A 14,527-nucleotide genomic window follows, 5' to 3' on the forward strand; every position below is an offset into this window, starting at 1 on the left:
ATAACTTATCCATCTCTTCCTTTATCTAGTTAGCATATTATAGTTTTTGTTCACTGTCTACCAGAAAACTAAGTCCAAGTTAACTAGATGTCACCTTAATCTTATATGCCTAACTAGATGTCACCTTAATCTTATATGCCTTGCAATATGCAGTGTTGATTGTCTTAATCAACCAATTTGTTATCAAATACCAAGAAAGTGTAGCTCCTTCATCAACTACCTCTCCCTAAATGTTATGGATCATTTGGTCCAGTACATATCAATGACACCAATCCATAATTTCATCCAACAATGCATCAAAGTAATTGCCCCCCTTAGAATGTCTAGTTCCTCCACACAATGGGAATAAAAGGTGTCTCAGAATTATGGAGAATAACACTTCTCATTTCAAGCTATCTTACAATCTGTTACCAATCTATACAAAAAGATCCCATCCAGCTTTAAATCCTTGGCAATCCAAGCTCCAAAAAGAAGGTTGCAATTAAAGAAAAGCACAACCATCATATATTTAAGATGCAAAATATGTTTCCACCACAGTATAACCTTGTAATGTTACTCAATGCTTCACAAGATGTGAGTAAGCTGAGCTACTACTAGTGCTGGCTTGAGCACCAAAGCTCAAAGTTGGATGCAATAGTTCTGCCTGTGGAAAAGAATTATTAGAAGGCACTTCTAGAAGCAGATCCTGATCAGAACTGTCCTCCGCAAAGTTAAAAGAATCTAGCAAGTTTGAGCTAGCATCAGGAGGCAAAGGAAATAGGCTTTTTGGATTATAGCAACTGCCAGCATCTTTAACTTTGCCCTCATAACCAGACTTTATGATCATTCTTTTGGGGCTCCTCATTATTGTCTTTACCTCTGAAATTTGCAAGATGTGTCGTAAGAATGTTTCCTCAGTTAATCCATAGACAACAGTAATAAACAAGAGTGATTTTCAAGGATCCCGCTGCTTTAAAGTTAAGCAACTCACATTAGAGTGTAAAATATGTGAATTCAACCATTGATGAATAAATCAATGGTTGATACTCTACATTTGCATTCAAAATAAATCACTGGTGCATATCTAATTTGATATTGAATTTCCTGCTAACCTGGAAAATTCTGATTTCTGCTATCACGCATTCTTTTCATGTTTGCAACATTGGTCGACGCTATACCAGCAGATCCCGAAGTATCAGATTTTTCAGCTCTACTTTTACATCTCTGCATTCATAGAAAGGAGCGATATTTGATAAGTATCAAAACAATTTATTATTTATCGGTACAATCTCTATTATCAAGATAACAAACTATCATAAACCTTGATATGATGGTAGTGTTCCGCCCATTTTGACTTTGACAGATTAGATAGTGCATATCTTATCAAAGTCTTGCAGTCTTCAGGTTTTGCCCCCGACAAAGAGATATCAAAGACACCTTCCGCAAGAAGCTGCTGAAAGTAAGTTAAGTTCTCCTTGAATTGAGAGCTCTCAAACATGACCTTAAGGCTGCACATACAACAATACAAATCGTCAATTGTGATAGACTTGGTCTCAAATCATCCCCTCAAAATGTTTCATACATGATAGTGATACAACATTGGATTTCAAAACAGTTTTCTTGGTGAGTTAGAATAAAAACGCAATGAACCATAAGTGAAAGAGTAGAATTCTAACCTATCAGGAAGTTTAGCAGTATCAACCACAGGAAGAAACTTCAGTAATTGCTGCTGCTCTTCATTCGTCAAGATTCTCAAAAACTCTTCATAGTTTACAACATCCTAGCCAAACATAATAACAATCACGTTAAGCATTCAACTATTAGATAGATTTGAGGTGCTAACCTACTTATATTTTTATTTGTAAATATTCATATTATACAAGCTAAGACATAAATTCAACTAGGGGAATGAATGTAACTCACATTTAAATCTATTGAGGACAGGGGTGAATCATGATTTCCAAGGATTTGTGCTCTTTCAAGCTGAGACTTGTCACTGAAATTTCAAAGGCAGAAATATTATTAATGGCTGCATAGTATGTTTGTCTCTTCTCCAAAATAATATCAGCAAATTTGTCACAAATATTACTCACGGAGTCAAATGTTAAAAAAAAAAACATAACTTACAAACAAGAACCAATTTTTTCGGTAGAAACAAACAAAAATAAATTTTCTAGCTTTGTATAACAACAAAATAGATAGCTTGCCTTTTAAGTTGCTCCTGCTTCATTCCCTGGAAAACTGAGTTCCTTACCTTTTCAGCTCCCTGAGATGAGAAGTTTGTGCGACTGGAACCATTATGCATAGGAACGGCACCAGAATAAGAATATGTGTCACTCATTGGGTATTGTCTATTATCAAATGAAAGAGAGCTAGCCTCAGACTCTTCGTCGCGAGCTACATAGCTAGGATGCCTAATGAGCATACTTCCATGTCCTATCTCAACAGAGACCATTGGCGCTTCATTTTCGTAAAGAAGATCGTCTTCAGAAGATGCAGAAAAATAAGATTGTTGTTCATGAAGAATAGAGCATAACTCTTTTGTGAACTCCTCAACAGAAGAATGGTTTGCACGACCAACACATGTCCTCTTTTTTGAAGGCACTGTGGCATCCCAGGTCACTGACTGAGCAGGTCCTAAATCAACCAAACAATAAATTAAAATTAAAGTTTCTTGATCCTAGACATTTTAAGATATGAACTTTACAAAGAAATATCAACCAACGAAATCAGAACAAACCTGTCAGATCACTAGCATCTGTTCCGACAAATTGTGCACAGCTTCCTGAGTTAGACAAGGCTGATCCTGAACTTGATCGGTTGCTCATATCTTCATCAACAACCTTTTGGAATCCCTGGTTGTGATCGGATGCAATCCCACCATATGCTACATTATCATGGTACGGCTTCCGTTTGAGCAATTTCATTTCTTTGTTCTTGTTTAAAGATATGCTCTTAACCCTGGAATGCCTTTGATCCTCAAAATCATCGGTTTCAGCTCGGGCATGTAAAGGCGTATAATTTGCAAGTGTTCCCTTTGTCCTCCACCGAGAACCACAAGCATTGCATAGTATTGGCTTCTCTGGTGGCCCATTGCGCCAAAGTGGTGTGCCTGTTGCAATGCTTAATTGTCAGAACTCAGAACAAAGTCGTATCTCAGATAGTAAACACATATTCATATTTTTCTGATAATCCAAATCACAGTGCATATACGAAGTACATATTAAACTTGATTCCGATACCATACAATTAATCACTCGAACCTATTCGATTAAAATATTAGACAGTGGCTAATTTCCTTCCGTATATTAGAAAGATTGCACTCGAACCAATTAATCACTCAAATTAAGAAACATTTGTCTACTCTAGTGACTAGAATGATTGCATCCGAGCTGAAGTGATTAACAGCAAGAGCTAAGTCTCAATATAGTTGTGCGTATTGAACAACACACCAATATAAATGACTTCAACACTTAAGAAAGTCGAAAACAGCTTCACAATTTTGGAAAACAAAATGAAAATCCTCAATGCTCAAGTTGAAGGAGAAGTTCTATAAAGATGATCAATATTGCAAAACAAAAACAGAACAATCGCGAATTGAGAAAGCTCGAGTATTGATTTTTCATTAGCCAGCAAACAAAGGAGCAAGACAAGTTTGACAGATGAATGCATTGCTGTCAAAATTGGATTAAGTTTCAATTCCCTTAATTCTCCTATCAAGTTTCAATCGAAATACGAAAAACACGAACTGTTCTTTGATTCTTTTTCATAAAGATCTTATTCTTAAACAGTATCAAATGTTGTTCCTATCAATGCCACAAATCCCTCATTCAATCCAATGAACTATCCTCAATCTTCCACCACTTACATTGTCTCAGATTTCAAACACAATCAATAAAAACAAACACTCAACAACACAGTGAAACAAAAAACCAATCAAATCAACACAATTTCCACATCTTTCAAATCCAAATGCTCAAATCAACAACATTAATCCAACTTCTGAATCTGTATAAATCCATAACATCACACAGAACAAGCCTAATTTTTTTTCTTAGCTGGAAAGTTTTCATCCAATACATCTCAATTTACAAAAACAGTTTCAAATCAAAATTAAAAAATTAAAAAATTGGAGAAACAAGAACTCACTTGTAACTCCACAGTGATGGCAAGGTCCTTGTTTACCCATGTCTCAAAAATATGAACAAATTTTCCAGAAAAATAAAAAGAAAACACTTTTTTTAACCAAAAAAAGAGAAAATTATAGTTTTATATCAAAAAAAAAAATTTTTAAATAATTATTAGACAGGGTTTGGTTTTCTGCAGCAAACCTAAATGATAGTTTGCAGAATAAACAGAAGTCAATAAACCCAGAAAATTTTGTTGTTGTTGTTTTTTATAGTTAAAATTCAGAGAAAAATCCACAGATAGGAAGTATAATTGAAGGGAATGATGAAGATGAGAAAGTGTAGAATCCAATTGAAGAGAGAAAAATCTGAGTTGTGAAAAGAGGAAAAAATGGTGAAAATGGTGAGAGAAGAGAAAGAGAGAAAGTCAGTGTTTGTGACCCTTTGTTTTGTATATCAAGTAAATGTTTCAGCTTTTTCTTTTCTTTTTTTCAAAGCTTTTTTTATTCCTTTTTTCAATCATTTTTTTCTCTTCTCTTCTTTTTTACTTATTTAATTTATTTATCATTTACAATATAAATAACATATAAATAGCATATTAATATTCCTTTTTATTAAAAATTTTATTATTATTTATTAATTTTTTTAGTATAGTAGATTAATAATTAAAATTTTATTTTTTAAAAGTGAATAAATAAAATATTGTAGGTTCCATCCGCATTTCTGATGTCAAATATATATATAAGTCTTATCTGAGATTCATCTTTAATTAAATAATTTACTTTTTTTTATAGAGAATTAACTACATTTTTAATTAATTTATGTAAAATAATTAAATGGATATAGAATTTATGTAAAATAGTCAAAAATGATGTATATTATTTAAGTAAGAATTTGAAGTAGTTTAAAAATTAATTATAAAAAAATATTAAAATAGAAGCTTAACTTAGAAGAAAAAGAGAATGGTAGGGGAGAATATTATTGAACATATCTTGTTGACTTTGGACTTTTCTTATTTGCTTATCAACAATTTTCAAATCTTCATCAAACATTTGTCCAAAACAATCCTAATAAAAAAAATCATAAACTATCTCATCTTCACCGTCCATTTATAACTATTTTTTAATAATATAAATAATTTATTTAGTAATGAATATTATAAAAAGAGAAGAAAAAATGTAACCCACATAAAAAGAGTGAGAGAAAACAACAAGGATTTGGCCTTTCCTAATTTATATATATTTTATTTTTTATACATAGAAAAGATGAGATTTACTAATTCATGATTATTTTATATTCTCTTGTGTGTGATGACATGATGTTGTTGATGAACATTTAATGTAGTTTTTTATTTTATTTTTATTTTAAGATTAAAAAAAGGGGAAGAAACATGAATGTTAGTGGTCACAAACTCAATTATCACCGTTAGATTAGTTTTTAATTAAGATTAACTTTATTATCTCAATCAAACGGTGTGTCCATGATACATAGTGGGTATCTCGTGGATTTGACTAATCTGGTGCCTTGTAATTTTCCTGGTAAAAGAAATTAGTTTAAAAGAAATTTGGTGCAATGTCTATAAGATCGTGCCATAAGGTCATAGACATAATGGAGCAGTATTTTTGGGTTTAAATATATTTTTTTCTAATGTAATAGTGCTTTATTATTTAGATCTCCTAATGATTTATTTGTTATATTTACAAAGTTAAAAAAAATTGTGACTTTTCTAATAAGAGTTTGGTCTAGTCAAAAGGTCTATATTCTCACAATTCAAAGTTAGAATCTCGACGAGAGATGTGTTCAAAAATTAAATTTGTCTTAAAATACTTCCTTTAGTTTTTATTATAAGAAAAAATAATTTTTTAATATATTGAATAATTAATGTATTTATTTTATATATAATTTATCATACATTTGAAAAGTAAAAAAAATATAATAAAAATCCAATTGAGTATTTTATAAGATCACGGATATAATTAACTCACTAACAAGAATAAATAAGGGACACACACCAAAACAAAATTATTTTGCTAGATTATATATATATATATATATATATATATATATATATATATATATATATATATATATATATATATATATATATATATATATATATATATATATATATATATATATATATATATATATATATATATATATATATATATATATATATATATATATATATACATAAAAGAAAGAAAGAGAGAAAACAACCTTAATTTTGTTGTTGTGCTAAACATCATGTTTGGGAAATAATATGGCATGGTTTATTGTGCTTTTAAAATATCTTTTGATCTTCGTGTTTGCATGCATATATAACAGTTTATGTTTCTGCATAAATCTTCTCACCACACGAATAAGGATCCACTTCATTTCTTAAACTCCATTTTTTTTCATTACTATAGTTTTGTGTGTATATTACACGTATTTCTAAGATATGTGACACATATTTACTATTTATTTAACTTTATGCACACAAAACTATAGTAATGGACCCTCCATTTCTTTTTAGAAAATGGAGTGGATCCTTACTCTCACCACACCTACAATTTGAAATATATTGGGTATAGAATTTGAACTGTACCTAAAGCATCTCATATTTTGCTAGTATGGATTCCTGTCAACAGCTTTATCATATTCGTTTTTGTTTAATTTTGAGTTTGTTTTCATAAGAGTACTTGTTAACATGCAGTTCAACATATTAAATCTCTTCGTGATATCATGGATGTACTTTCTTTGGTGAATTACCAGGTATTTCATGGTTGCAGTAAGTTCAAGGCCAATGAAGTAACTTAGGGCACCTAAGTTTGTCGTATCAAATTTAGTGCCCGTGCTAAATTTGAGATTCTCAATCTCATTGTGATTGCTTTATGTGGATGAGTAGATCATTCACATGTAGATACATTATGTTGACATTGTCTTGATTCAGCCGTTTCACATAGATTTCATGTTTAATTATATATTTGGAATAGACAATTTGCTTTAAGAACTCATCAATCTTCTTATTAGATGCTCTTGGAGATTGTTTCAAGTCATAGAGAGTCTAATTAAGCTTCAAGACCTTACCTTCTTCACTTTTTACAATGAATTATTAAGGTTGTTCAACATAAATGTCCTCCTCTATTCATTCTTTTGGAAATGTATACTTGACATCTAGCTAAATAAGATTCCATTGCAAGAAGTTAACTACAACTATCGCTAATATGATAGTCTCAATTCTTGCAATTAGTGCAAAATTTTCTGCGAAGCAGATGCCAAGCTTTTGTAAGAATCTCTTAACTACAAGTCTTGCTTTATGTTTATCAATGGAACAATTTGAGATGTGTTTCACTTTTGTAGATTCATTTGATTGCAATATGTATCTTTTATGCTAGTAAGGAAACTAGATTCCATGTTTGAGTATTTTATGTTGTCTTAATTTCTTCCTCCATAATAGTAATTCGTTCAAAGGATGTAGTTGTGTCTGCATAGATAAACGATTCAACATCAACAAACAAAAATGGGTGCACTAGGCCTCCCTTTGGAATCACATCATATTCTTGGAGACTTTTAACTGCGAATCTAATCCTCTAGGATCTTCTTGCTTGCTCGACTTATGCAACATCACTTTTAGGTACATCAAACTCATTATAGTCATTATAAAATACAAGTGGCACGCTTAAAGATGATTCAAAATCTTAACTCTTATGATTCTAACATTACTTTTCATTAATTATAACATATATGCGCCCAATAATCCTCTGAGTGACAAGATTGTATAACTTATAATAACATGCAATGTGGTAGCCTACAAGAATCATCATTTCAAAGCTTGTTCCTTCTTTGGCATGTGATGTGCCTGACATATGGAGTGTGACCTGGCCATATTGCCTTATGAACCATGTATAATATCTTGGTTGGACTCTTGTTGAGCATATAACAAACTATTACGATAGTTTTCCCCAAAAGCCATGTGAAACTTTATTTTCTTTCAGCAAGAATCTGATAATGTTCATGATAGTCTTATTTATTCTCTCAGTGAGAGCATTATTGTCATACCCCAAAATTTGTCCATACTATTTCTCTTGTTCAAATTCAAATCAAGGTGCAATGTTCAAAGACACCTCTCCTAAGCAAGGATTAGGGTTTTGTTGTTCTAAGGGAAAATTAATGAACCAAAGGCTCCAAGGCATCCCATATGGTCTATGATATCCCACACTACCTCCATGACAAATTTCAGGTCTCAATTCAAAAGATTGATCACTTAATTGGCCAGAAAGTCAACAGTCGACTGGGTTGACCTAAAAGTCAACTGTGGTCAAAATACAGTTAAAACTCCTGATTTTTTGTTAACATCCTTATATTGAAGTATCCTTCACCATTTGATCAAGAATTGATCATGGTTCATCAGGGAAAGATCAGAAATCAACAATTCCAAAAGTTTCTAAATTAGGGTTTGTATAGGAGAAAGTCAACTAAACTTTGACCAGCCATAACTCTCACATGGAACATCCAAAATTTCCCAACCAAAGCTCATTTTGAAGGAAATTGAATTCTCTACAACTTTGTCTCTCACATGCCAAGTCTAAAAAAGCTTCATTTAAGAGATATGGATCAAAACATTATAGGTCCTTCTAAAGGTCAACAAAAAGTCCTTTTTTCTCAAAGAATGGTACATGAACATGGTAAAATCAATTGAGATGAAACCAAAAGGAGGTTTTATAGGACACCTTGGGCTTTCTAAAATGGTCAAGAACACTTTTATAGGGATAAAATTGAGAGAGATACATAAGGTTAAAGTTGGGCAAAGATGGGAAAATGCATGAAGTGCAAAGTGAATAATTTTGATCTTTTGGACCCATGGGCCTAAGTTTTGGTTCTTAAACTTGATCCATAGACCATCCATGACCCATAGTCCATTATGTTCATTTTTATTATTCTTATTTATTTTTATTTTGAATTTAATCACTTAAATTCAATTTAAATTAAATAAAATAATGGAAATAATCAAAGATTTGCATGGGATTATATTTCTATCAAGTATGGAGAAATATATTTAGGGAATATCAAGGAAAATTCATGGAGAGAGAAAGAGATATGATTGGAACCAAAAATATCAAATTTTGCATGATTTGTTCAATCAAATATTTCTCATTCAATCATGGATCTTTTGGATTTCTTTTTGACCTAAATCCTCCTCTATATAAAGACAACAATAAATCAAAAATAGGGGACGAGAAGACAGGCCATATCATTAGGGTTTGGAACCAAAATTTTCATTCAAAGTTGCACCATCGAATCTTATGTTGCAGTCTGCCTCAAGCAATTCCAATCCTGCTATTATATTCCTGGGGTGAAGAAAGGTAATATTGGATCAATTCTCATGGCTAACACACGATGAATTACTCCATGCATGAATCTCGTTTCAAGAATTTTTTAATTATCGTGTTTTTAATTATATGGTATTTCAATTGAAACTAACGTTACTAATTTATTCTTGAGGATCATTAGCGCAGATTAGTGTCGTATTTTGCAAGTTTTAGTGGCTGAATCATGAAGCACTATGGCTAGGGCTTTGAATTCATGAAGCTTCGTTTAGAATGATACAGGAAGTTTCAGACCACGAAAAGCGTACCATCGGATTCGTAATGCCCTAAATATGTGATTTGGGCACTTTTCTTTCATCGATCGTTTGATTTTTGCAGGTTGTGATTGCTCCAGAATTTGCTATGGAAAAGAATAGCAGAAGTCGTAGCTAAAACACGCCAAAACCGTAGCTAATAATTCTGCAATTTTCTTGCTGAAGAAGATGACATGCATGGGCTTCCACGCGCTCCCTCATTGGCCATTTAATACTGCTCCTTTCTCTCCCTTCTTCTCATTGGGCAGTCAACCGTCAGACTCCCTCTCTCTTCGAAATCATTGGCTACGCATGGGGCCCGGTTGACTCAGCTTTTAATTTCTTTTTTTTTTGAGTTCACGTTTTTTTACTTATTTAATTTAATGCATGATTCAAACAACAAACCAACACAACAGGAGTGGTAAAGACGTTCTAATGAGTCTAGGGACGGGAGTTCGAATCCCATCCAGGTCCCTGTATTTTTAACGAGATTTCTGTTTATGTTTGCTTGTAGATCCGACGCATGCACTCCCATGGACCTCACTGTGCACCTCAGATCTCCACCATCAAATCCTTCCAGCGCTCATATCTAATGCCTAGGACTGCAACTGCACCATGGAACCTCACAAGTTGCCCACACTGAATCAAAAGCTAAGCTTTCTAAGTTTTTATTATTTCAAATTATATGAACACTTTTGTTTTTTTCCTTTTTCTTATTACTTTTACTATAATTATTTTTATTTATTTTTATTTATTAAATGACTTAGTATTTATATAATCTTTTTTTATAGTTACTTATATTTAATCGAAAAATCTATTTTCTTTATATCCTTTAATTTTAACTTTTTATGTATACGTTTAATAATAGGTTTAACCATATAATTGTTAAATTTTATTTTGGCTTAACTTTCAACTTCATTAACTTTTTAGGGTTTGTTCAACCCCATTTACTTATTTTATTTGCCTTTTGGGAATAACCTTTTAGGGTTTGTTCAACCCCATTTACTTATTTTATTTACCTTTTGGAAATAAAATAGGGTTTGTACTAATAGTTAACGAATCTTTAATGCACTGACACTTTTCTTCTTCGTGCCTAATTTTCAGGGTCAATCAAAGATCCTCGACCACGCGCCTTACCAGAACCAAAAGCTAAGTTCTAATTCTTTTTTTTCTAAATATTATTTTAATTTTTATATTGCCTTTTGCCCAAAACAGGGTTTACTTCAAATAGTCAATGAATCATTCATACATTCACCCTTATTATTTTTCTGTTAATTCTCAGATGTTCAGAGTCAATCGAAGGTTCGAGAAGATCAAGGCTCGGGATAAAGATAATTAAATTAATTATTTATATTTCTTATTTTCTGTTTTAATTCCCCCGTCCCCGCAGGTGTTTATTGCAATAGCGTAGGATTTTTATTTTCCTGCCTTTAATTTCTGCAATTTTAAACTGCGTGGTTAGTAATCTTAGGGAGTGCAAGCCTTGAAAAGAATTAGGATAACTAATTACAAGATAAATAATCGAACTTAATCACATGATTGTTGCACCCACACACCTTTAGGGTAATTCCTCTCGTTGCCTGTTGCCTTATTAATTGCTGCCTTGTTGCCTTAGTTTTGTTGCCTTTAAGTATACTAAATAGTCAAGTCCCTCGATTCCGAGGATACCTAAAGCAATGTTGCCTGTTGCCTTCAAAGTTATTGAAACTCCCTCGAGGTTGCCTTATAAAGAATAATTGTCCCAATTGCTAAGGTATCCTCGCATGATGCCTAAACAGATAAATGACTATTATATCCTTCCCTTAGACTACCTGCCCTCTTTATGGCAAGGGACAGTCTTATGGCGAATGATAACTCGATGACCCTTCAACATCCAATTGAAAGACTTCCTGCCCTCTTATGGTATGGATAGACCCTTTCGCCTGAAAAGCTAAAAGAACGATTTTTTCAAACTTAGGATAGTAGCTTTTAATTGCTTGCTCAGTTCAAATTCCAAAATTCCAAAATCTTTTCCCACTTCTTTTCAAAGAATCTTTTCAAAAAGACTACGCTTATTTACAAGCTAAAGTTCTTATTCAAATTTCTATTCACACCCTACTTTTCAAACAAATCAAACATTTTTGAAAACAAAAGTGAGCCAAGCAATTAAGAGCCCGTGGATAACCATGGATGCAAAGGGTGCTTTACACCTTCCCTTTGTATAACTTACCCCCCGAACTCAAAATCTTTTTAAAAGGTCTTTTCCTGTTCTCTTAGCCTTTCCTAAAATTGGATAAAATAAAAGTCGGTGGCGACTCTTGCTTACCGCGACATTTCAAATAAAGTCAGTTCACCGTATTACAGAACTGGCGACTCTGTTGGGGATACTTTCGATTAAAAGAGGGGTTACCTTAAAGTTTAGGATTCACTTTAAAATTGTTTGATTTGTCTGCTTTATATTTCAAAGGTTGTTTTGGGTATTTACTTGTGTGAAAGATTCTAACCCGGATCTGAGAACCTTAGGTAAATGGCAGGAGACTGCACAGCGTATACTGATGTGGTTGATATGGTGGTCATCATTAGTGTGACACATTGGTTTGTCTTGGTGTTCCTTGGGATCCGACTTGAGGAAACACTTGGCTGCTGCGTGGTGTCATTAAGCACTAATTTGCCCCTAGAACCCTAGTTGAACTTGACTTTGGCCTATTAGAAAGTAGCGAGATGGCTGGCTTTGGTTCCGACTGAAGTTGGTTGATACTCGAAGCTACACTCATATGGACTGGACTTTCAGGACCTTCTCGGTTGGCGATTCGATTGCCAAACTGAGATAAGCGCCTTCGAGAAAGGTCAATGATATGAGCTCCCTAGAGCCCGATATTTATATAGGACAGGTTGAACCAACTTAACTTCAGTGGGGAGGGTACTTACCTACGAACTTCACGCGAGCCTCAAAACCTAAGGACACTTGTGTGACTTGTTTGTGTATACTACTAACCCATCTATTTCCTTGCAGGAATGGTTTGTAGGACTCATTCGTCCTTGTTACCTTACGCTTTTCCTGATGCATTGCATTCGCATAACATCATGACATCTTAAGCATAACATGATTTGACTAACCCTTTCAAGGATCTTAGGAATAAAGGACGCACAATTTCAGGTGTCACTAGCAAGGACTAAATCCCTAATCAAGGGGCAAGAGGATTTATTTTCCTCTAGCCACATACCTTCCAATTCAAAGGCTCAACACCTATCAAGGGGCAAGAGGATTTATTTTCCTCTAACCATGTACCTTCAAATTCAGAAGTATCCCGAATCGGAGGCTATGACCCAATGGATATGGTGAGCTTGATTCCCATGGAAGAACATCCAAGAATCAGAGTTCTTCGAACAAAGATGCGACCAAATCATTTTCCAATGTTGCTAACTAAATTTCCTAAAGATCATTGAAAAGATTGCATTTGCATTCACAACATCACATAGAACTAACTTTTCCTTTCAGGTCGACCAACTGGTCAGAAAAATACCATCAACAAATCAATCCTAATCAGATGAACATTCTGGAAGCTTGACCCCCAGACTTCTGAAACATTCCAAACAGATATACATTCCGGAAGCTCGAACCCCGGACATTCTGAAAGTTCCAATCAGATGAACATTCTGGAAGCTTGGCCCCTAGACTTCTGAAACATTCCAATCAGATATACATTCCGGAAGCTCGAACCCCGGACATTCTGAAAGTTCCAATCAGATGAACATTCTGGAAGCTTGACCCCTAGACTTCTGAAACATTCCAATCAGATATACATTCCGGAAGCTCGAACCCCGGACATTCTGAAACATTCTTATCAGATACACATTCCGGAAGCTCGAACCCCAGATACTCTGAATATCTACACCAGTTCCACAATAACGACGCAAGCCAGATGCACCTAAGCGTCAATTCACCAAAATCAATATGCCGTCGGCTCAAACATTACAACATCTGTTGAAGATCAGATTGATCACTCTGAGGGATGCTCCTAAGAATTCTAACACCTCTGGCTATAAACTCAATGCAAGGTGCGCGTACCATTACAACATTCCTGGACATTACAAAAACAATTGCTGGACATTGAGGAATAAGATTCAAGATTTAATCAATAACGGGGAAATCAAATCCAACCCTCCCGAAACTCCTGTGGTGATCACCGCTCCTATGCCTAGTCATGACAAGATTGGTTGACGTCTAGATGGACGAACTTTTGGAGCATTAGATCTACTTTCATTTGCAAGTTTCTTTTCTGTTTGGTTAAATATTTGACTTATGATAGACATTATATGTTTTAATAATCATCATCAGTGCATTGTATATGTTTGTCTTGAATAATTTACTTCGCTATCACTCATTTTAAATTGAGTCTTTACTTTGCATCTGTTTTATGATACTCAACTCCTACTAAAGTTGTAAGCCTTTTGAGGGAGGATGATGAAGACGATGCCGCAACCTCATACAGTGATGCTTTTGAACAGACTATGCTGACGATGTACAGGCATTGTTTCAATTCCTAAACAGTGGAGATATAAGGATGTTAATCCCTCGTCAACCCCTTTGAGCCTAAGAAGTAGAAGTTGCTTTCTTGTACTAATTAAAACCCTTGATCATAACCTGGGGCAGGGTAGTTCTCAGTTAATTTGGCTGTGCATTCTATTTTAAGAGAACCATTCGGTACACCTTTCAACAAAGGTTTCAATCACAAGCGTTCATCCGCACACATCAAAGAAGTGTTGGAGATGTCAATCAAAAGCCAATGACGGTTCATCAATCATTAAGCAAGGCAGTCAACATCTTTAAAAAAAA

The 14,527-nt window shown here is 33.7% G+C and overlaps 1 protein-coding gene across 1 annotated transcript; it reads right to left on the reverse strand.

Moving 5' to 3' along the window:
• Positions 1-208: 208 nt before the first annotated feature.
• LOC131652343 (GATA transcription factor 26) lies at positions 209-4,559 on the reverse strand. The gene is made up of 8 exons (XM_058922184.1): positions 4,129-4,559; positions 2,720-3,091; positions 2,187-2,616; positions 1,903-1,975; positions 1,656-1,759; positions 1,301-1,487; positions 1,092-1,203; positions 209-858 (listed from the first exon to the last, which is right to left on the reverse strand). Exons 1-8 carry the CDS (start codon positions 4,166-4,168, stop codon positions 557-559), a joined length of 1,620 nt encoding a protein of 539 aa, XP_058778167.1. The 5' UTR covers positions 4,169-4,559; the 3' UTR covers positions 209-556.
• Between the last annotated feature and the right edge of the window lie 9,968 nt (positions 4,560-14,527).

This window comes from Vicia villosa, linkage group LG2 (genome assembly GCF_029867415.1).
Source record: "Vicia villosa cultivar HV-30 ecotype Madison, WI linkage group LG2, Vvil1.0, whole genome shotgun sequence".
Lineage (NCBI taxonomy): Eukaryota > Viridiplantae > Streptophyta > Magnoliopsida > Fabales > Fabaceae > Vicia > Vicia villosa.

Coding starts and splice junctions, on each gene's coding strand:
- LOC131652343 (XM_058922184.1), bottom strand. CDS start 4,168: ATGGGTAAACAAGGACCTTGCCATCACTGTGGAGTTACAA. Junction 1,976..2,186: donor AAGCAGGAGCAACTTAAAAG/GCAAGCTATCTA, acceptor TTGAAATTTCAG/TGACAAGTCTCAGCTTGAAA. Junction 1,760..1,902: donor TGTCCTCAATAGATTTAAAT/GTGAGTTACATT, acceptor ATGTTTGGCTAG/GATGTTGTAAACTATGAAGA.